This window comes from Watersipora subatra, chromosome 4 (assembly GCF_963576615.1).
Source record: "Watersipora subatra chromosome 4, tzWatSuba1.1, whole genome shotgun sequence".
NCBI classification, from domain to species: domain Eukaryota; kingdom Metazoa; phylum Bryozoa; class Gymnolaemata; order Cheilostomatida; family Watersiporidae; genus Watersipora; species Watersipora subatra.
Window position 1 is genome coordinate 25,427,347 of NC_088711.1, and position 24,476 is coordinate 25,451,822.

The 24,476-nt window shown below is 36.5% G+C and overlaps 1 protein-coding gene across 1 annotated transcript; it reads right to left on the bottom strand.

Moving 5' to 3' along the window:
• Positions 1-322: 322 nt before the first annotated feature.
• LOC137392959 (lamin-B1-like) lies at positions 323-12,654 on the bottom strand. The gene is made up of 11 exons (XM_068079330.1): positions 12,193-12,654; positions 10,181-10,313; positions 9,443-9,556; positions 8,149-8,355; positions 7,626-7,751; positions 6,269-6,489; positions 5,915-6,125; positions 3,846-3,950; positions 3,289-3,405; positions 1,259-1,369; positions 323-907 (listed from the first exon to the last, which is right to left on the bottom strand). The coding sequence occupies exons 1-11, from the start codon at positions 12,567-12,569 to the stop codon at positions 869-871; spliced, it is 1,761 nt and encodes a 586-aa protein (XP_067935431.1). The 5' UTR covers positions 12,570-12,654; the 3' UTR covers positions 323-868.
• Between the last annotated feature and the right edge of the window lie 11,822 nt (positions 12,655-24,476).

Below are 24,476 nucleotides of genomic sequence, written 5' to 3' on the forward strand. Positions count from 1 at the left end.
AATTATCAAAGCATCACTATTAGTTCTAGCTCTTTTGCCGATTTAGACGAGGAAGTGCATGGTAATCAAGGAGCTTTATGAATTTCCCTTGGATCAATCAGCCCAAACAGTGTTCTTCCACATGTTTGTTTAGAATGAAAACATCTCATCTTTTGCCAAGTTAAGCCACTAAATTTGCAGTTTTAAATATGTGGCTCATCCTTGTGAATTTGTCCATGGTGTCTCATCAGTTTGCAGTTTGTTACAAGATGCTATGTACAGCTGCTTTGCTACTGGAGTCAATTAGAACATCTTACACGCAAATAGTTATTTCATAAGAATGTAGCTGGTCACACATTTATTGTAAGATTTGTGTAAGGCTGGGCAAACAGGATCACATCAGCTAATCTTCTCAGATAGTAGATTTTCCTGCTATAAAATCACAATAAAGACCAAATACGCATGATTTGTGTTTGTGCTCGCAAAATATACAATAATTCCTAAAATCTAGAAAACCAACAATCCATTGCTAATAGAAAAGCGGTGTATAGAACAATCTAAGTACAAATATTGTGAACAATCGTAAAAAGTGGCATTTGAATAGCATGTAAAAAGCTTATGTATAGAAACAGCAAAAGCTAGCGTATAGCGACATAATCATTGTACATCTACATTTTAAGTCTGTATACATAGACATAGGATATAATAAATGTCTCAAAAGAAAACAGATCAGTCAAAGGCGTGCTAACGAGTAGCTGTAACAGAAAGAGCTGTTACGTGGCCATAGAGTGCCTGTGCGTAGATGGCAAGGACACATACTGTACATAGCTGAGAGGTAATCGATTATATGCATGTTTATAGAGGAGATCGTTTAGTACATCCAACACCCTTACATGATGGCACACTTGTTGTTGCTCTCAGGGTCCCCCTACAAGAATAGAGTAGACGACAGTGAAACTCTTGGTATTTGCAACAGACTGATCATACTTTGCATACAAGGTGAAGGCTGCTGCCTATAATTATTATTGAACTAGACACATTTGGAGTAACTGGCAATATTGGACTGAAGAAGCTAATGCATCAGCAAAACTACATTTTCTCTTATGTACATGTAAAGGTTTCTCCTATGTACATGTAAAGGTTTTTCCTATGTACGTGTAAAGGTTTCTCCCATGTACGTGTAACCAAGTATTAATGCCTTTGCACACCAACATATATAGAAGAGCTGTCTAATACACGATGAGAAGGCGCATCATTTTCTTTACAAAATTCAACTTACAGTCTGATGGAAAATCTCTTCAGAGCTACTACTTCCAGCAGCAGCAGATCTTCGGGTTGCCGTGGCAACAACACGCTGGCTTGCTCGGCTCATTTCATAAACAGCCATTTCCTGGTACAAACAAAATCAACAGAAAGTAAATCTTTGCTTGATGAAAAAACCGCTGATGAGATACTAAAAGTTCTCACATTGCAGAAACACTGCAAATAAACCATAAATTTACCTGACTAGACAAGACGATGTTTTTAATATACCATAGCCAAACCTTGTCTAATGATTATCTCCACATACAAACTTCTGACATGCAAAATCTGAACAATTATTTTGTTTACATATGAAGTAATTTGGAACATACGACGTTCACAATTTGATAGAATAGGGCAAAATGTTAAAAACAATTAAAATGAAAAGTAATATAAATTGATTTAAACTATATTTAGTATAATTAATGCCACACATTTCCATCACTCGCTCAACCACCAAGCCTACATATTGCTGAGCTTACACTAAAGTAACGATTAAAGCTCGTTAAAATAGTTTTTCATCATTTTAACTTTTAAATATAATTTAGTTTTTACATTTCATTTTTGCATAAAGCTTGAGTTTTAATGCTATATTAATTAATTTGAAAAATTTGTAGATATTTGTTTGGTTTTGCAACAAATTAAGCAAATACAGAGTATTATTATAAGAATATTTTCTCCAACATACAGCAGGTTAATAATATTTGAAGCAAATATCAAAATAGATAAACTTTGTATGTTGAGGTTTGACTGTATAGCCCGACTATATACAGTGGACTCCCGCCATACGGCATTAATTCGTTCTGGTGTTCGGATCGTAAGGTGAAAATGTCGTACAGAGGGGTATAGGAACCCATAGGAATTACCTAATGCAAGCACCCAAGGTAAAAAAAAAACTATCAAAATTGTATACATGTATGTGTACTGTACATATTAAAAATTAGCAACAAAATAGTATATTAACCTTAATAACTATAGTTACTTATTTAGTGGTTATGATCTGCAATAAAACGTAACATTACTACATAGTATGTACAGAATGGAGTTCTTACCTTCAGGTCAGACATATAACATAAACATTGAATTTAACTTGGATAAATTTAGCTTACTAAACGCATACTGAAAGCTTCATTTTAGTATGTATTTTACTATTAAACTAAATTCACTAAACAATTTTGTCATCGTCTTCATTTTATTCTTAATGATTTTCTTCCTTAACTGTTAGCATTATTATCAATCTTGAGACCCATGGCTAACGAATCAAAGTTTACTGTAAACACACTAAATACTGAAATGCACAATAAATTCGATATCGCTTCATTTTAGCCAGATCAAGCCTTTAAGAAGCACGAAGAATGCTGAACTGAGAGAGAGAGCGCATTGTATATCTTTCAGACGCTAGTTGAGGCATTTAGGCTAATAGCATAGCGGCATCTTCGTGACTCCGATGTATGCAACAAACCGACCACCAAACTTGAATTTCGGGAAACATTTTTGTTGATATCATAAGGCGAGGAAAATGCTGTAACAAAGGGCCGGGAAAACTTCGTATTCCACATTGACAAGACGAAAAAACAGTAATACAAGACATGGTAACCAGGAGGTCCACTGTATTTGATATTTGAGAGTGAAGACTAGGAATAAGGGTGTATATCAATATATATGCCAAATCATAATATATATATATATAATATGTATAGTACTATTAGTATATATAATCATATCGTATTGCATATTGGTGCAATATATATTGCATTAAAGATTTTGATTTTTTCCGTGCAAATAATTGATAAATGTTTTGACAAAATTCGAATTCAAAACGTTGCCTAACTCATTGCCGTTTTATAGCAAAATAGTCAAATCATGACTCACTGAAAATCTTATGAGGCATGTCAGTAATTGCTCTCATTAAAGCTGATGAGATGGAAAGAGACAGCTGAACCAGTTTTGCAGTTAAATGATACGGTGAGCATGGCATATATGATGAAATTTTGAACAGGGAATTACCTCCCCCTTGCAACTCAGAGAGGTAGTCATAGAGTCTCCGACGCACCATCGTGTGCCCTTCATGACGTAATTATGAGTGGGTGTGTCATGAACTGCCCCAGCATCAGAGCTCCAAACCTGCAAAAAGACATGTAGCTGTTGCCTTCCGTCTCACCATACTAACACACAAACATAAACATCCCATATCCCAAAACATCACACAAAAACTGTAAAACTCTCTAAAGAGATGTGGTAATCTCTATAAAATGGCAAATACATGTATGACAACTAGAGTAATGCTTGCTTACTGTACAACCATAAAAAGAGAAGACGACCCTGAATCCAACATAAACTCATTTATATGTAAATGAATACAATGTACAGGCCAATTTTAGAAATAAAAATACATTATAAGCGAACAAAACAAATATCACAATTTTAATAGCTACGCATAGACTAAATATCAATATGATTGCAAAATATTTAAATTTCGTTACAATCTATTGAAATCATAAAAATTGTATGCAATCTCCACCAAACTCAAGTCGATGTTATCTTTGTGAATCATAGTAACTCACCGTGGCTACATCTCCCGGAGAAAGCTTAGTAGTGTGATGGAACTTGAAGTCAGTCTCCTCATCACCAGCCTTGTGAACAATTTTCCAGCCCTTCAGAGAAACTTCCTAAAACAGGTTAGGAACCTGAACCAACTAATGCTCATCTACCGCAAATAGTTCAACTATTAGGAACCTGAACCAACTAATGCTCATCTACCGCAAATAGTTCAACTATTAGGAACCTGAACCAACTAATGCTCATCTACCGCAAATAGTTCAACTATTAGGAACCTGAACCAACTAATGCTCATCTACCGCAAATAGTTCAACTATTAGGAACCTGAACCAACTAATGCTCATCTACCGCAAATAGTTCAACTATTAGGAACCTGAACCAACTAATGCTCATCTACCGCAAATAGTTCAACTATTAGGAACCTGAACCAACTAATGCTCATCTACCGCAAATAGTTCAACTGTTAGGAACCTGAACCAACTAATGCTCATCTACCGCAAATAGTTCAACTATTAGGAACCTGAACCAACTAATGCTCATCTACCGCAAATAGTTCAACTATTAGGAACCTGAACCAACTAATGCTCATCTACCGCAAATAGTTCAACTGTTAGGAACCTGAACCAACTAATGCTCATCTACCGCAAATAGTTCAACTATTAGGAACCTGAACCAACTAATGCTCATCTACCGCAAATAGTTCAACTATTAGGAACCTGAACCAACTAATGCTCATCTACCGCAAATAGTTCAACTATTTGTTTGATGTAAACAAGAATATTGACTATTGCATATTGAATATTGCAGAGAGCTATGCTTGCATCGTATTACATATTGAAAAAACACCATACAATCATGACATAGAAGCACATCGTGCAGTTTTTTCTAGTTTTTAAATACCTAGTCTTTAAATTATATAGTTTCATTGAAGCATCTGATGTATTGTCTAACATTAGTTTTTGTACGTTTCTACTTAGTCATCAAATACTGTAATAGACCACAGTGATGGTCACCTTTCCAATATTCAGATTTGTTTCCCCTGTTATAGTACATTTTTTACTATGTACAGTAGACGCTCCTACAACGTAAATTATCCGTTCCAGGAACGTTTACGTTATAGGGAATTTACATTATAAGAACAGTAAAATACGTGTAAATTGCCTAATCCGTTCCAAGATCATTCCAAACTCACCTCTTTGGCCATGCAAAAAGAGAAAACTTAACTCTTTTAATTTGCGAGCTGTACCGTAACTGTAGAATTATTGGCTTACATCGACAACTTTCCTCCTTTTATGATCAATCTCACTGGTTTTATAGACCACGATTGCGGTAAATTTAAAACAAGTTGATGGGACCGCACATTTCCAACGATTTGCCTTTTTTTAAACAGCAAAGTTTATTCTACAAGGTAAAGCTAATAACAAATATTTTGTACGTCTACAATAAGGCAAAACAACAAAATCTTTTTACTATAAAAAGCAGTTCTACCTGTTCGTCGTCTATCACTACCCAGTGGTCAAGGTTAGGATAAAGATAATTTTTGACGATATTCCAACTCGTGACATTTAGATTGGTAAACCGACGCTGTAACACCTGCACCAATCGATTGCCTTCAAGTATTTATGAACAATTGCACAGCTATCCTATTCGCCTTTAAGTCGACACATTTAATGACCTATTACCACAAACTAGAATGTCGCGAAAGTTATATACAGTAAATATAACGCTAAACACACGGCATTTTTTCTTCTATAAGTGCAGCGAATTAAACTAACATTCAAATCGATTTTGAAATCTCGCCTGACTTGACACTTTATGTTACATGGAATTTTATATGTAGCAGGAAACAAAAACTTCACATAAATTTTTTACATTATCTGGAATTCACGGTATAGGAGGTATACGGTATAGGAGCGTCTACTGTATATACAATATACTGTAAATCAATCGCATATAACGTTACAATACTCTTAGTCAGATGAACTCTGTGTAACGGAAGCCTGAAAGGCTCCGTCACATCGTACCTCACCAATAACACCACACTAATCTCAATCAAATGCCTACAACATCTTACCTTGCCGGAGATGTTTTTGACCTTGATAAACCGGCCTTCATCGTCGACTACACAGATCTCGACATCTCCACTGCAGCTGTTAGACGAACTGAAGCTGCTACCAGAGCGCGATTCCTGAACAAGAGGAGTAGCGACAGCCACTTCTTCTCTCTTGCGCTTTCTGGGTGTGACCTTCACCTCAGATTGCGACATTGATTGAGAGATGTTTAACCTATAACATTGTTTATTAATGATGAAGGAAAAATGATAAAGGCTGCTATTGGCTTAACATAATTCTAACACGACATGTTGTCATAAACGAACAAACAAGTTACTAATGTAGTAAGCAAAACGAATGTACATAACGTAATATACCTTTCCTCCTCCCCTTCAAGCAGTTTCCTGTAGGCGGCTATTTCCATGTCAAGGCTGATCTTGATCTCCAACAGTTCCTGATATTCCCTGATGCCAGCATCAATGCGTTCGTGCAGCATGCGGATGTCCCTCTCCTTGGCAGCACACATATTAGTGAACTGCTCACGCTCGGCTGCCAGGTCACTCTCTAACGTAGCTACCCTTGCTTCCAGGCTTGCATTCTGCAAAGCAGTATCACACCTAGTAGTCTATACTGGACAGCGTAAAAGGCGGCGCAATTAACACAACTTCTGTTAATAGAAATCATAGGAACGGAGAAAACCTTTTTCTTTTCAGCGAGTGTAAAATATTGAGACAACAGTAGCCAGACAGACATCCAATGAGAATCTGATAACCAAGTAAAAGTTGCCAAGTTATGGTTGCTCCAATGACAAACCTTCACTACAATTATAAACAGGAAATCAACAGAAAATAAGAAACGGCGTTTTTAATCAACAATATCCACATAAAAACCTTCAACATATAGTATATACTATCTGAAAGATTTTGGATTCTGAAAAAATCAGATTCGAATTTTTGATAGTTTGCATTCAACGAAATGTTGTTTATAAAGCCAACAATATTTGCTCATTTAGTAAATAGATTAAATGAGAATGTTTGAGATTCTCGCAATACAAGAACATAACATTAAACAACTTCTTACCTTCAAGAAAAACCAGACCAATGCAACCAGAATTTTCAAATTTCACTGTCTTCTAATTCACAACAGATAGGTACAACGTAAACTCGGCAAATTATTAAGGGCGAATAGAAAATTTTCAGAACATTTTAAAACCTAGTGATCAAGTTTCGAAGCAGATCAAAGATGAACAGAGATTCTTTGGAGTTCTTAGAGAGAGTCAGGAAGTCATAACAACGGTCTTAGATCAAGTGCAGCCACAATGTTTTAAAATAGATTATTTGCGGGTTTTTCAAATCCAGAGATGCAGTTTTACGAACATAGTCATGAAATTTGCTAAGTTAATTGGTTTATTAATAAAGAGATGCTATGCAGAAGAGCAGCATAAAGCAAAGCCTTGAACATGATAGACACAGTTCAAAGGCCAATACGTCGGATGCCCATATACATATACATAAAGATATGTAGGAATTGACGATTGATTATACATAAGGCAGTGTTTCCTAACAAATAAATCTAGGAGAAGCAGGTCCTATTCTGGAATTAACATATGTCACAATCCTGCAGCGAATAGTAGATAGCACCTGCATGAGCTGCCAATCTATTACCTAGCGCAACCACAAAAATGCAAGCTTTTACTACCAAGGACTGAGTAATTCTTGACAACCCGTTATTTACCTGGTTGGCCAGCTTGGCTATTTGGGCCTGTAACTCCGAGATTCTGCTTCGGTAGGACGTTACCTCAACCCTAAACTTCTCATCCACCCCATCATTCTGGGCGAGTTCCTGCTGCATGCCAGCGATCTGAAGCGATAGAACGGGCATTGAACTTTCTCACATTGACATGCATGAGGCTTTGCATTGGAAAGGCCGGCAAGCGAGTGAACATAACAGCCGTACGGGCACAACTGCGCTCGTCTGTGTAAACAACTACGAGAGAGTCTCAAAGGAGGCATCGAATGACAATTGGAAACATTTGAATATGACTACAACTAGTGAGTAGACAGTATGCATGTGAGAGCAACAGGGGAGCCTGCAGATGGCTTTCATTGTCTGCAGCATTCTTTGAGAGGTTGCAAAAGACAATTGGGTTAGCTAATATTAGCAATGACCAAAGATATTCCCCGATCTGCAACTTATTCTAAATGCCAACACACAAATGAAACAGTTTTTGACTTCAGAACCCGCAACTGAGCCTCACCTTTGACTCGTACATAACCTCCATCTCCTCCCTATATCTCTTCATCTCCAACTCATGCTGCCTTCTGAAGTCATGCAGAGCTTCCTGAAGCTTATTGTCATACTCGCGCTGTACTTTGTCGTCGACTTCCTCCATCGATATCTCCATTCTTGTACGCGTCTCATTCAGCTCTGATTGGTGCAATTGCTTGAGGAAGGCAAGTTCTTCCTGCAAACATGGGCCAAACCGTGTAAGGTCTGCCACTCATGGAGACTGTCAATACAAACTGCACCTAATATGAGATTTTGAGCAACAACTAGTCCTAATAACTAGTGAACGAGGTAACCAACACTCTAACCGTGAACATACAAAACTGTAAGCTCTAAAAACCTCAATTATGGCCTAGCATGAACAAACTACTGATAGATAGAGAACTGGTGATAGAGAAGAGCTGATAGCTAGGTTTACTGTCAACATGAGCCAACAAAGTGGCCAAGTGCCCACCACATATGGTGATCTTCAATCTTGCACAGTTGCCTGCAAGGATGGGGTTAGGAATCCTGCGAATGATATATATGTCTTTAAGTCCTCGGGAAATTATGAACAGTTTTACAAAACTATAAATTGAAAAAGAGAAACAAACTGACAAACTTTAGAGATAAAAAAAAGAAAGCCTGAGCGCACTGTAAAAGACAAATGACGACAAAGCTTTATAACCTAAAATAACCTTCTAACACCAAGGTTGGCCTCTGATTCCTAAAATTGATGTGCTAAAAAGGACACGGTGAAAAAGTTCAAAAGATTTTGAATGGCATCACCTACCGATGAGATTTTTTGTTTTTTTGTCACCATCATCATAAAATATCTCTATGAATTCCGTATAACTAAAAAACTATCTGTTAAATATCTTTGTTAGATACTGTTTGATCCAGAAATGGTAACCAGAAGGCATTCACTAATAATATGAAACATAAGAAAAAAAATCAAGGTAAATAATTGGCTGACGACAGGTGAACAGGTGTGAGGAACTAGTATACAGGTATATACCAGCTTTTTAACAACTGAGCATTGCTGCGTCAATCAATCCTTGATAATGTAAATAACTCTTGGCCAGCTACAGCAGCCATTGTACTACTTCACAAGTCAGGCAGCAGAGCATCAATAATTACATTATTATGCGTAAGCTAGCGAAAACCAAAGCATAGAAACAAAGGCGCGAGTGCATTGCATTCCAAATTTCATTCAACACCACTTATAAAATAACGGAAACAGATTTAAACAAAAATTTCACACATTCCACACAAACAAAACATACCTTCAGACTCTGAACTCTATTCTCCAAGTCCACCTTTTGAAGCGTTTCCTCTTCGAGCTGCTTGCGGGCTGAAGCCAACTGCCTTTCCAGTTCACTGATCTCTCCCCGGATTCTCTGCAATGGTAAAAGTTAGTGCTGTACAAAATCATTCTCATACTCCTAGTAGCGGGAGGCTTTCTTGAAGTATGCTCATTCTGTTGCAACTGAAAACTACTGCAACAAAACTATGCAGCCAAAGATGGATTGATTTAGGTTTTCGAGAAAAAAAAAGCTACTGGCTTATGAAAAGACACATCGGGTGAAAAGAGCAGCGTATCCGGTCATTTGCTTTGTTTAATTAATGGATACGTGAATTATTTGATGATCAGACAAGGGTACTCCTGTCAGAAGGAGGAACGATAACTGACACAACAAGCTGTTACCTCAATACTAATAAAAAAGGTGAGTTCAAATGTTTATCCATGTGTAAAGCCATTGAGACGGTTAAAAATTATATTGCTTATCAATGCGATCAACTAGGCTAAAATTTACCACGCATGAATGAGCCATCGATTGTGCTCAAGACCGCCATTTGTTAACTGGCCTAGCAAGGTAAGAAGCCGGCCGGCGAAAGAAACGCTTGTAAGATCTGCTGATAATTATCTGACCGCGTACAGGCGCAACTGTTTTATAAAAACTTACTCAATGCTATTGAATCAAGCATAGCATAGTAGGAGCAAGCGTGGTTACTACACTTACTCCATACTCCAGTTGCCATCTCTCCTTCTCGCTGTTGGCTGCAGCGAGCTTGCCTTCAAGCTCGGCCAGTTGGGCTTCGAGATCAGCATATTTCTTCTGAAGGGCTGACAGCTCACGGTCCTTCTTATTGTACCTGTGATAGAATGTCGTAGCATGCACGTAGCTATTCACTAGCGGACCTAACAATGCAGGATACAATAAGGGCTGTATGTATCGAGTTGCAGCCAGTGGTCTTATTCACTACAACCACACCTGTCTAGCGCCATTAAAAGATAAAGCGCGTAGATAGCAAAATCAAGACATCCCTGAGGGGCCAGGCGTTAGCTTCAAGGTTGAAACTGATGATCAGAAAGTCGCGTGTGAGTATATATTTGGCAAATAATCGGCGTGGGTGTATTAATAATGATACAACAGGAAGGGCTACAATAGCAACATTAAGATGCCCTACTTACTGAGTCACTCGCCATCAAATAACTGATCAGCATATTCAAATAGCTCAATACTTGATTAAACTACTAGTAGTAGTTAACTGATTGCTAAGTTCCTAATAAATGTGTCAAGTCAATATTAAGCTCATAAGATTACATAAAAATAGCCCGTATGCCAACTAGTGTAGTGCAGTACTATATATATAGTCCAACTCGGATAACTCAAACTTCACGGGATCGAGCCAAAGTGTTCGAGTTATCAGAGCGTTCTAGTTATCAGAGCACTGTCACAAGTGCATGTATTTATCAGTAGATACATGTACATATATAAACTATATATAAATCAAAAGCATAGATTGCTTGTTGCATGTTAAAGGGCCTCTCATGTAGTTTTTAAAAAATTTATCAGAAAGTATAGATATTTTTCTATCACTTGAGATTTGTTTGTTGTTTTAGGTGATGTGACTGCCAGGGCGTTCCCAGGTTAAAATTAGCAAAACTTGATCGCCGTTAGAACGCTCAGATAAAAGACATCTTTTTCTCTTGAAAGTGTTCACCAAGATCAACTTTGCCGATTTTACTTTAAGTTTACCCAAAAGTTACCTCGCTTTCTCTTGCTTTCGAAGGGCCATCGCAAAGCGGATGTTTGATTTTTTTGCAAACCTTCAAAAAAGTTGTTAACGAAAATATTTTGCTGATGATGGTAATAACGACGTCTAAGAAGTACTAAAAGTTGATGTTTATCTCTATGGCTTGCAATAAAGTGATATTCTAAAGTGATAACAAGGCCTTGGTAGCTGTTGGGCAAAAAACTGTTCGAGTTAATGATGTTAAGGTCGAGTTATCTAAAGCAATTTATCATTGCGTGGGAACGGACCAAACAAATCCGTTCGAGTTAACCATGTGTTCGAGCTATCCGAGGACAAGTTATTCGAGTTTGTATAGGCCTATATATCTAAAGAAAATCATACAGAAGGAGGCTTACGCAACATTCTATAATTAACATGCTTGAGCTAAACCTAGCAAATAATACAATCTCTGTATAACAGAATGCCAACACTTAAAAATCGAATGCAAAAGATTTTAGTGCTACACATTTAAACACAGATAAATGATCCTAGAACATTCATAGCTCATTATTCTAGCTGGAGTACTTTTCAATACACGCTAAGAGTTACTTCAAAATACTTTTGTACTTGTTACACAAAACACACAGAGAAATAGACCAAATACAGAATACATTTAACACTGAAGGCATTGACCTCACACAGGTACAAGCCTATTGTGACTAGTTACATTATCTAATAATAAAAATATGTGATAGGCATAGCCTATAATATAGCTAACTCTTTTTACTAGATGGGTATATACAACGTATGTGGTGCTTAGCTTCTACGCCGATTTCACTATGCTCATCTAAAACCCAGTAACAACTATCCTACCAATTTAAAACTTACGCTGCTTTTACAAATCGAGTTTAGAGTGTGAATTCTCAAATATCAATGCATCTAATCTATTATTGCAGTAGCTAATTTAACAACGCACCAGATGCCTTAAAAGTTCAAAACAAGGATATAAACTAACTTTCGCATCCATTCCTCTGCTTCTGATTTGTAGGTTCCAACATTCACCGACAACTTGGCATTTTCTTTGGCGACTTCATCTACGAGTTTTCGAGCAGCCGCCAGCTCTCGCTCATACAGCATCTTAACATTGCCAACTTCTCTTCGGCTAGTTTCTTCAAATGTCTGGACCTGCAGTGTCAGCTTCTCATTATCGCTTTCGAGAGAACGGATATGGTCAATGTAAGCGGCCAACCTGTCATTAAGCGTGGTGAGCTGGTCTTTTTCTTCCAATCTGCTCAATCTAGAGGGAGATGAGCTTGTTGAAAACGACGCATTAGAACCACCAGATGTATATGTTCTGGTGGTAACAGTTTTCTTAACCTGCCGAGTGGACATATTCGCTTTAAACGTAAAAATATCCCAAAATGATAACTACTTTTATACTAAAGCCGCTATTTTTAGTCGGAAGCGTTTTGGCGGATTTTCTTGGCTAACATAGAAAAGGTTTTATTGAATTATTGTTTTGTCTTATGTAAACGAAGAGCGTGTTTACAATTTTTTGTGGAACGCGTGCTACAGTTTTTGCGGATTTGTATTGATTGGCTCGCGGAGCGATGTTCAAAAGAAGATAACTCGTAAGAATCAGTGTTTCCACTACATTACACGTAGTTTTCTAAACAAACTTTTCTAAACAAAAAGTCGCAGGCCTTTTTATCGACCTACAAAAAGCGTTTGACTGTATGTGGCACCAAGGAATGTCGTTCAGACTCGCTGAGTTAAAAATAAATGAACCCTTTCTTCAATTAATATCTGATTTTCTCACATGATGAACAATCAGAATTTAGGTTAATAACCATCTATCACAGCCAAAACAATGTGAAATAAGACTGCCACAAGGAAGCAACTTATCCCCTATACTTTTTATACTTTACACAAGAAACAGGCTGAACTCATGGAATGGAACTCCGCTCAATTATGCAGATGATTGTTCAGTTATCTGCTCGACCAAATAAAGAACTACTATATGAAACAATGGAAAATAACTGCATGAAGCTTACACACTGGCTAGAACAATGACGCATGAAAACAAACTGTTCTAAGACAGATACCATTTGGTTAAACTGCAACCCAAAACAACTTCAAGTCAATGGAGAAAACATAAACATCACCAATTCTACTAAAGCTTTAGGTTTAACCCTAGACTCTAAGTTAGCATTCAACACACAAAGAGAAGAATCAAATGCAATATATAAAAAATGGAGATGACTTCTCCCGCTCATCAATGCATGGTCAAAGCCATACTATTCTAAAGAGATACTAGAATCAACCATAATACTGAAAGTGTGTTACAATAGTTTTGTATGGGATCAAAAAGCTGACATCTCTCTCTATAGTTGTTTGAAAGACATACTAGGAGCCAAGACTAATCCCTCGACGGAAGCACTCCACCATATCACAAACACACCTACAGCTGAGTCTTCACGCTCCAGAGACATATACACTTACTGTAGAATGGCAATAGGACAGAGTTATTTCGCAAAAACTTTGTTATTTACAAAAAACAAACTTAAAAAAAATACATTTTCACATTGTAATCCTAAATGACAAAAACACAACTATAGCAGATATGTCAGCAAGTCATTTTAGAAGATCCACTATTCGAAAGCAACTAAATAATGATCGGCAACGTCGATGGAAAACTCATCTGATAACAGGACACCATTCCACTGGTTTATTAAAGGACCTAGAAACAGATCATCTGGAAAAAAACCTTATTCCACTTATATTACCAAGGAAACAAATATCAATTTTAGCCAGGCTTTTCAGAGGCCACACAACCTTACAATATCACTTATACAAACTCAACCTAACATTTACACCAACATGCACATGCCTGGATGAGGACGAAACTGTAGACCATTACCTATACAGATGTAGCAATTACATCAATCTAAGAAAGAAAATATTCCCTAACCCTCACAACTATCAACATCTGCTAGAAATTTATACATGAAAACAATGGTTCAATTGAAAACATAATTAACCCACTGCAGAAGTAAACATCAATGATACTCACACAAACAGATGATACAGACCATATTATAGTCATTCAATTATTAATTAACAATCTATTTTGCCACAATCACTACTCATAGAAAATCTAGTCTTCAGACCTGAACCCTTGTATATAGTATCAATTTATTTTTGTATAGGGTAAGTTATCATGCATTAATTATTTGAAGTCATCCTCTCATGTAAATTTTCTATGAAATTTTACACAAATAATCTCAAACTAAACATGAACTGTTCACTACTATCTTGCATTTAGGATACTTTTACAGTTTCCATTTTATTTGATAATATGCCTGCAAATATATGCCTTTTGTTATTTAGTTAGCAGCAAAATCAAAGATTGCTAACTCAGTGGCCATCCAATAAAATACTAAAAATAGTAATACAATACAATAATACAATGTAATAGTAATACATACACAGGCATCTAACAGTTGGACGATGTCATGAAGACATCTCACGATATACGATAACTGGAACGGCTTTTAGTTAGCCCCAGAACTAGTGTTCAAATATTCTTTGCAGTCTCAGTATATAAAAAACGATAGCTTGCTATCATTGGAACTAATTTTCAGCCGCAACTTATCTTAAAATGGAGGACGCTGTTACCATAATTATACATGATGCAACATTTTGCAATAGCACAGTAGTGTAGTATGTATGGCATATCTATCTGTCTATCTATTTGTCTATCTGTCTATTTATCTGTCTTTCTATCCGTCTATCTGTCTGTCTGTCTATCTATCTATCTATCTATCTATCTATCTATCTATCTATCTATCTATCTGTCTCTCTATCTGTCTGTCTATCTATTTATCTATCTATCTGTCTATCTTTCTGTCTATCTGTCTGTCTATCTGTCTGTCTATTTGACTATATAGATAATTTTCTCAAAGTTGGTCATATGTACGTGCGTCCAACTATAGCTATTAGAATCTTCGAATAAAGAATCCATACCGAAGAAGATTTGATCTCAAACCCTCCCGTCTGCCAGTCCAACGCTGTGCTGATTCGGGCACAGAGATTGATAGACTGGCTAAGCCGTATATGTCGCTATATGAGAGCAAATACCATGATGCAAAGTCATGCCGTACCGCCATTAGAAGCCGAGTTCTTACTAGAAAGTTTACTGAAATTTTCCATTAGCACTGTGCCAGGCTAATAGCAAGTAGCAGACAACTCTCACTACCTCTCATTGTTTATAAGCTGATTTTTAATACTCGGGCAGTGCCGGGTAGCACAGCTAGTCTATATATATGTTTCTCAAAGTATGTCGTATGTCTGCATTCCGGCTATAGCTATTATTAGATTAGCCTAGCTGGGCAACAATGCTGACGCAATGTCATTACCTACCTGCATTTGAAGCTTACTAACTAGCTTAGTGAAATTTTCTATTGGCAATGTGCCAGGCCACTTGGCAATGGCCTGCCACTTGCTGGAGAGTTGCCTGCCAGCAAGTGGTAAGCAAATCTCATCACTTCTCATTGTTTATAAGCTGAATTTTAATACCAGACAACGCCGGGAGGCACAGCTAGTATATATACATTTTTCAAAGTATGTCTGTGGATCTGCCATTCCGGCTATAGCGCACGCTGATTGTTTTACCGATGCGACCACGCATTACGATGCCCCTGTTAAGAAATATTTTTCGTAAGATTCGAATACTATATCTGGGGTCAAGGCCAACTCTCCTCGCGCAGACAATTGTACTGTCTCCATATCGTCGTATTCAAAATTTTGATGGATAGCTTTTGGTGAAACAGTAACCTTTTTTATACACGTACTTCTAAGCATGAATTGTTATTATTAATTATACATATTCAGAATTTTTATTTTGTTTTATCAGTTCCTATTAATTGTATCATTACCAAATCATCTTTTATTATAATCGTAGCAAAACCAAATTAATTTAGCTATTACTTGCTAATTATTTCACATTCAAACACTTTTATAGTTGTTTTATTTTTTTCAACTTATTTCACCTACACAAAACATTTTCCTCGTGATATGAAGTTTAAAAGCTGTTTGACAAAGTTTGAAACCTCCACAGTTGTTTTTATTTTCTCTCTTATTTGATTTCAATTACACAGAAGACTTTTTTCACGATATGTAATTTGAAAGTTAGAATGGCAAATGTTGTTATATGTTAAATACAAACCAATTTTCGGACCAAAGACTTTTTTATTATCCGGGCAGCGCTGAGTAGCACAGCTATTATCTATATAAGTATCAAACTTGTTTGATATTTATATAGATTTTTTATTTTTGAATGTCCTGAGTTGGAGTATTGTTAAAAGCTATCTTTTATTCTAACCTTGAACCCTGGAGACAAATAGATGGGTGGACAAATAAACACTGCTCTTATTATAGTATAAATATATTTTATTTTGCTTTATTATAGACACATAAAATAATTTTTATTATTTTTCTTTTGCAGAATAAACCTCGCTATCTAGAACAAATCAACAAGTAGTGGTAAATTTATGTTGGAGTTGCAAAATTGCCGCAATCATGGACCATAAACCATGTTGAAGTAATAAGAAAAATGAGACAAGTTGTTGATGCAAACTAATAATATTACAGTTGCCGTACAGCTAACAAATTAAAAAGTCTAGTTTTTTCCCTTTTTGTATTGCCAAAGGGTGAGTTTGGAAAGATCTTGGAACGGATTAGGTAATTTACACGTATTTTACTGTTCATGTAAAGGCAAATCCCTATTACTTAAACATTCCCAAAAGGGATTATTTATATTGTAGGAGCGTCTACTGTATGTATTTACTATCGCAAAAGTGGTGTATGTCTGTCCATCCATATTTTTCAAATCCAAGCTTAAGATAAAAAATAGATTTTAATGAAATTCCGATTCTTGTCATTCAGATTTGTAACTGACTTTTAAAATCTGCACCAATTGACCACCTTTAGGTGTTTCTGAATACTTACGCAGCTACTTATTCTCTTTGCTTTATCGACATACCTGATAATCCCTTACCGCACCCTAGACTGTGAGGATACTACAGAGATATGTACTCCTATACACGTCGTTTACTCTCCCAAATGTAGGAAAAAAGAAAACAATATTTCTAAGGCTAATTATGGAACTCTTGTTATTCAAATTATTCCTTTGTGCTACTACTTATTCTCTTTGCTTGATCAGCACACCTGACGATCTCTCACGGTGCGCTAGACTGCGAGGGTACTAGCATATATAATAGAGATACCCATATACCGTGTTTTTTTTTCACACAAATGCATTAAGAGAGAAAATGATATTTCAAAGCTAACTAAGAGACTTTCGTATATTCAGACTGAATTTGAGTACTTCCAATGACTTCACGCTTTATGTTATGAATAATTTTTTGTGTAATACGGAGCAAAAACTTTACATAAATTCTTTATGTTTTTGGGATTTACTTTATAGAAGGTTCATGTTATAAGAGCATCTACTGCATTTATCTTATGAATTAATGATTTTATTGAAATAAAATACCCCTGCGTCTTTCCCTGGAGCAAAACTCGAAACTGATCTTGCCTAACAATTGCAGCAATATTTATGTTACATAAGCGAGTGGGCTAGAGCTTGACAGCAATTGTTTTCAAATGATAAATCACATAATTTTGCTTACAGCTGACTTTCCAACATTTCCCCCTACACAACAATATAAAGTTATTGTACCGCAACTAGTCATCATAGTGCAATAAATGAGATACTAGCAAACAATTGGCATATCATACGTAAGGAACAGCCATCTTATGTAATAGCAAGATATATCTTGAGTACAAAAAGTAATAAATACAATATTATCTCGAGAAAAAGTGTAAATAAAAGTAAAAATATCACTCAAGGAATTCTCAGCAACTAATAGATAACTGAAATAGATACCTCCATTATTCTCAGCAACTAATAGATAACTGAAATAGATACCTCCATTATTCTAGCAGACAGCCATGAACGTAGAGAAAGTTTACTGACAGAAGTTTGCTACTTTTGTCAATACTAATTACAAGTAGTACTAGCTTAGTACGTAAAGCTTATTAGTTATGCTACTACTAAGTTTGCATAAATTCTTTGAAGATTGTCAATTGCGTAAAAATTCTCATCAATTTCTTCAAATGGTGCTTTTTACCTTTTCTTGGTCAACTTTTGTTCCAGAAACCTTTCATCAGTTAATCATGCTTGGCTAACTATGTGGAGTTACTTCCTCCACAGCCCTTCTCAAGGCCATCACTCATTTCATAAAGTTTCTTCTTTGAAATATTTTGTTTCAATTTCTTGATTTACTAAAGTACCAATTTTTGTCATTTGAAGGTCATCTGTAAGCGACAGAATCAAAGCAGATTTATTATGATGAATTGTATTTTCCAAATGTCTTGTCTGTAGCACTACTGTTGTGGTTTTCTGGTCATAAGTGTAAAGCCTTTAGTCAGCTTCAACTATAGAAAATTTTCGCTGTGTATCTAGGCACCTTACTTTCTTTAGTGTTGACATCTTGTTGGTATGTTGCTGGTTTGAGATTATCAGGTAAGGTAGTTATATGTTTAGTCGTTTATTCATAAACCTTTGTGACGGAGCATAACCATCTTGTAGAAGGGTTCAGCGATTGTTGAGCAACGCTCAGCTCAGAGATTCCGTTGATGTTCATGAGCCCTTTGTAGATCGTTTCAGCAATCTACTCGCATTTTTCATTGGCGCAGAGCGTATGAAATGAGAGGATTAAAAAAAGGATATTATCATTTGTATTCCGCTGAAACTTCTAAAAAGCAAGGCCCATTGTCAAACATGGTGTAGTTTTGAAATCCATTAATTATGGCTGCATTGTTAAGGATAATTATTACATTTGCTGGTGTTTGATTTTGTGAGGCATCATGGACCTGAATTCAATGACTATAGTAAACGACAAGCGAGTTGTTGGTATTAAATGCTCCATTTTCTTTTATTTATCCGTAAGCAAACTTTACGTTTATCTTCTGTTAGTTCTCCAATATCATCAAAAGCCCAAATATTATCGGTGTACCACAATGTTTACGAGTTAATTGTTTGTTCATTATGATATATATGTTACCTATTTATTCATGTTAACACGAATATAGCAGAACCATTTGTCAAATGACTCCAACTACAACTTTGCAGATTTACCATTTCCCTTGCTAATTAGTGTCCATTTGATGTGATACATTTACATGCATAGTATTGTATATTTCATAGCTAACTGTTTTTCATAACTTTTTTGGACTCCTAAGTTTCCATTTTTTTAGTTGTAATCACAAACCAGTGTACACAGACTGTTAGATCAGTTTATATTTTGTTTGATGAGTAGTTTATATAAGGTATGGATAGTACTGTAAGAGGAGTGAAAATTGCAAGATAAACAAATATATGCAAAACAGATTGCTTCGAGGATCAGAAAGTATAGTACAATTGCTTGGTGTCTGATCGTGTGAGTTTGCCAAAATTTCTTTTCAGTCAACCATGGTAGAAACTACCATAATTATTGAGGTTGAAGGGGCTCAGAATTAAATTCCCATGAAATGAACCTACTGCTTGCAGATGCACTCTTCAACTGCTGGAGCTCATGTTGACATGAGTTCAAAGAGCTGCAAGAGAAAGTGTAAAATGAGAATAGGAAGAAATTTTAGTGCGGCAGGCAACTGAAATGTAACACAAATACGCTAGTCTGTCTAATCACTCAAACCTCCATACAACGAGTGTTCAATCTGATGGACAGGGTAGCGCGATTAGGTTGTTCACATGTTATCTGTTCAAAAAAAAAAATTTTCTGGTCTATAAAATGGCTTGAGGAAAGATGAACAAGTGTTAGAAGAGAATTACCTAGCTCAATATGCGCTCATAACTCTTTCAGAGTGTGTTAATCTAGCTATTTAGCATCTTATCATCTGGTAGTCTTTGTCTGACATCACAAAAGCATCAAAAATTGTTGTCTCACTGCCCTCTAGTTTAAGCCATTAAGCTTAGGGTCTTACTCAGTTGATTGTAGCTGATTGTGTATGTAATGCCCTATTCTTGAGCAACCAAATCTATCAATTAACAAGTAATGTCAAAACTCAGGCTGCGGTGGCATTCTGCACAAGGGTGACAAAAATAGGTCAAGGTTAAGACATTAGGAAGAATGCAAGAGCTAATTGCAATTGAAACATAGATGTCCAGGACTGGTCGTACATGTTTAGTGCCAAAAGTAAATCTTAGAAGTAAGTTTTTTTATGAAGATGACAAAGTTGGCACCGGAGAATCAAGTAGGCTACATGTACATGTATTTAGATTTGTTTGTAAAAGATCAAGAGGCACTAAAGTCGATCCTGGAAAATATACTTATGCCCTAATTGTTGAAGAAAGGCGAGTAAGACAGGGATCAAATACATACATTGTTAAGATTGTCAATTACACACACATAGCGTAATTCATAGAGTACATCTAATAAATGTTCTAATGTTCACAGACAAAGCTAGCTTGATCCGTCGGGGTGGCGCATCCAAGACTGTAGTTTATAGTAATTGCTACTCAGAAGTTTTTAGTTTATAGTAATTGCTACTCAGAAGTTTGTAGTTTATAGTAATTGCTACTCAGAAGTTTGTAGTTTATAGTAATTGCTACTCAGAAGTTTGTAGTTTATAGTAATTGCTACTCAGAAGTTTCATTAAGATTAATACCTCTGCAGGAATACTTCAGGTTAAACTTACTGCATAAAAACAAGAGAAAAAAAAGGAAAAATTGTTTCAATTTTTTTCAAAGTCTTAAAAGTTTTAACTTTTTTAAAACTTTGCTTTGATTCCCAACTCATGTTGGATATTGGAGATCATCTCCAAAATTATTAAAAACTGATTTAAGCCTAAAGGCCTATCATAACAAAAGTCATAGAGCCTATGATGGCCTATGATACATTAGGTCATTGTCAGATTTGTCAGCTACCATTTAATTAACTTGCTGCCTTCTGGAATTTAATGAAAACATCAATACACTCCTTGCTTGGTATTGGTTTAGACCAGTTTGAGTTCAATGGTTTAACTTACCTTTTGTTCATAGACTTATATTAGCAGATGGTTTAAGATACTTATAAGTTACATGTACATTCTAGCTTGTTTTTAATGATCTATATATCTTTTTTCTTACAAAGAAAAAAAGTATAACAATGGCAGTTCCACTATACTTTCTAGTAACTTCAGAAGCTGAAAAGCCTTTTAGGATTAACATATGTAGCTAATGAGGATCAATCAATGTAAAGGCGTTATCAACACACTACCATGCTGGACCTATGGCTGATGTCATTAAAAGCAAAAGCTCAATACAAACATGTAGTTCCAAATATCGATTTGTGCTGCCATAGCTTGAAAAATGTTTGAATTTTGTTTGCATCTTACTTTAGCATATTTTATTACAAAATAGTGAGCAATTGATCTGTTGAAAGATTTTTTTGCTTTTAGAAATTATTTGACGTTTTATAGTAGTACTAGCTGGATGCCTGGCGTTGCCCAGGTATTAAAAATTAGCTTATAAATGATGAGAGGTAATGAGAGTTGCCTGACACTTGCTATTAGCCTGCCGCAATGCCAATGGATAGTTTGAGTATGCTTGCTAATAAGAGCTACCCTTCTCATGAGGTTACGTTGTGACGGAGAGCGGTAGTGTATTTGCTCCCATATACAGACATATAGGTATCACCTAATGAGTGTGGTTGAATTGGTAAGGCATTGGACTGGTAAACCGGAGGGTCTGAGATCAAATCTTCGGCAATACAGATTCTTTATTTCCAGATATTGTAAGCTATAGCTGGACAAACACAGACACATATACACAAACTTTGAGAAATATTTATATATAAAATTGTTGAAAATTGTTTCCTTACCCCGGTTAACTCGTATGGGTGGTAATTTCTGCTCTAACTCGGGTCTCCTATCAAAGACCTGAAAGTTTGAGCACTCACCTTAAGATCTTAGCTGTTTTCAATAGCGCACTTTTCTGCAACTCACCTGAGTTGATTGCTGTCGGTATTTGGGCAAGCCACAGTTTATGCGCCAGTGTTATTGCGCCCAGTGCCCAATGACTACTGGAATTACAGTTGTTCTTACATTCCAGCATATTTCAATCTCTTCTCCAAGAGGGAGATATTTCTCTACCTTTTCTTTTTCTTTGCTGGCTATATTGTAGTCATTGGGTACTGCTATATCTATTATAGTAGCCCTCTTGTTCTCCTTATCCACCACCACCACTATATTATTATAGTGGTGGTGGTGGTGGTTCTCCTTATCCACCACACCAGATTATGCAAAGCAACATCAACCACGAAGCCGAAGTACGTCACAAAGCCATTACTGAATACAAAAAACACCTTCGGCAGGTCCTACGGAGCCAGCTCAATGCCAAGAACCAAGTCATGGCGATAAATACTTACGCACTGCCAGTTATAAGATATCCAGCAGGCATAATAAAGTGGACTGAGGAAGCCATCAAGGAAACAGATATAGCAACTCGTAAACTGCTGACCATGCATGGAGCACTCCACCCAAAATCTGATACTACTAGATTGTATCTCGATAGGAAAGATGACGGTAGGGGACTCAAAAGTGTACAGCAGACAGTGAAAGCAGAAGAGCAAAGCATCAAAGCCTATGCAGCCTCCATGGCCACTTCAGATAAGTTGCTAGATAGAATTTCAATCGGCTGCTCTTACAATGGACCTTCACCCTGATGATGAGGAAATTGACTGGCACACGAAACCTCTTCATGGTGCTTACCACCGACAAATATCTAAGGTTGGCGATCTTCACCAGACATATATGTGGCTGAACAAAGGAAACCTAACGGCCAATACAGAGTCGCTAATCATGGCAGCCCAGGAGCAAGTGTTCCCAACAAGGCAACTCCAGATAAAAATCTATCACACTAGAGACGATCCTAGATGCAGACTGTGCAAAGATGCACCTGAGACCATCCAACACATCATCAGTGGATGCAAGCAGCTAGCAGGAAACACATACACTGAAAGGCATAATCATGTCGCAGGGTTTGTGTATAGAAGTCTATGTGACGAGTATGGCCTTAATAAACCACAACACTGGTGGGAAGCTCCTGGTAAGGTCAATGAAAATGACCGCGCTAAGATCCTCTGGGACTCCTACATCCGGACTGACAAGCATGTCCTGGCAAACCAACCAGATATCGTGGTGGTGGACAAGGAGAACAAGAGGGCTACTATAATAGATATAGCAGTACCCAATGACTACAATATAGCCAGCAAAGAAAAAGAAAAGGTAGAGAAATATCTCCCTCTTGGAGAAGAGATTGAAAAATGCTGGAGTGTGAGAACAACTGCAATCCCAGTAGTCATTGGGGCACTGGGTGCAATACCACCGGCACATAAAATGTGGCTTGCTCAGATACCAACAGCAATCAACTCAGGTGAGTTGCAGAAAAGTGCGCTATTGGGAACAGCTAAGATCTTGAGGTGAGTGCTCAAACTCCCAGGTCTCTTGTAGGAGACCTGAGTTAGAGCAGAAACTACCACCCATATGGGTTAACCGGGGTGAGGAAACAATTTTTATATAGTGGTGTATATATATATATATAGTGGTATATATATAGTGGTATATATATATACATGTATATAATAACCAAAAGCATATAAAAAGAGAACTCTACACTAAAAACCTAAAAGATAATTGGTGGAGTATGAAATATTTGCAAAAAATATTAAGAAGAAAGTAAACTTCTAGTAATTGCGCTACAAATCTGTTTCGTGCGATGCACTCATTAGATGCGGTTGAACTAAAAATATTTAGTTCTGGATTTTTAGTCCAACCGCGTCTGATGAGTGCATCGGACGCGGTTGTCATCGAACTAAAAGTTTACTTTCTTCTTAATATTTTTTTCAAATATATATATATACATGTATATATATGTATTGCAGCAAGGCACTTTAGTTTGGGGTGATCTGGCAGTGTTCAATAATGTTTTTATCTACCTATATTGACAGTTCATTGTATTTAATAATCATACCAAAGGTTCTTTGAAAACTTGAATACAAAAGGCATGCCTATCGTTCTTGCCCACATACCTTAAATGATAAATACCACCTAGTTACTAGGTATCAACAGCAAGTTGGTACTTAGGATGAACTTGAAGCGATGTGTTATTAACTTACCTATCGTTAGTTTATACATTGTTCAATCAAGCGAGAGAAAAATTATGTGATTAAAACTCATAGCTCATTAACGTGGCTA

Bases quoted from the DNA above. Each gene is read 5' to 3' on its own strand.
- LOC137392959 (XM_068079330.1), bottom strand. From the start codon at position 12,569: ATGTCCACTCGGCAGGTTAAGAAAACTGTTACCACCAGAACATATACA. The intron at 9,557-10,180 runs GTAAGTGTAGTA...TTACCATTGCAG, and splicing joins GATGGCAACTGGAGTATGGA to AGAATCCGGGGAGAGATCAG. The intron at 8,356-9,442 runs GTATGTTTTGTT...CCATGTTTGCAG, and splicing joins ATAGAGTTCAGAGTCTGAAG to GAAGAACTTGCCTTCCTCAA.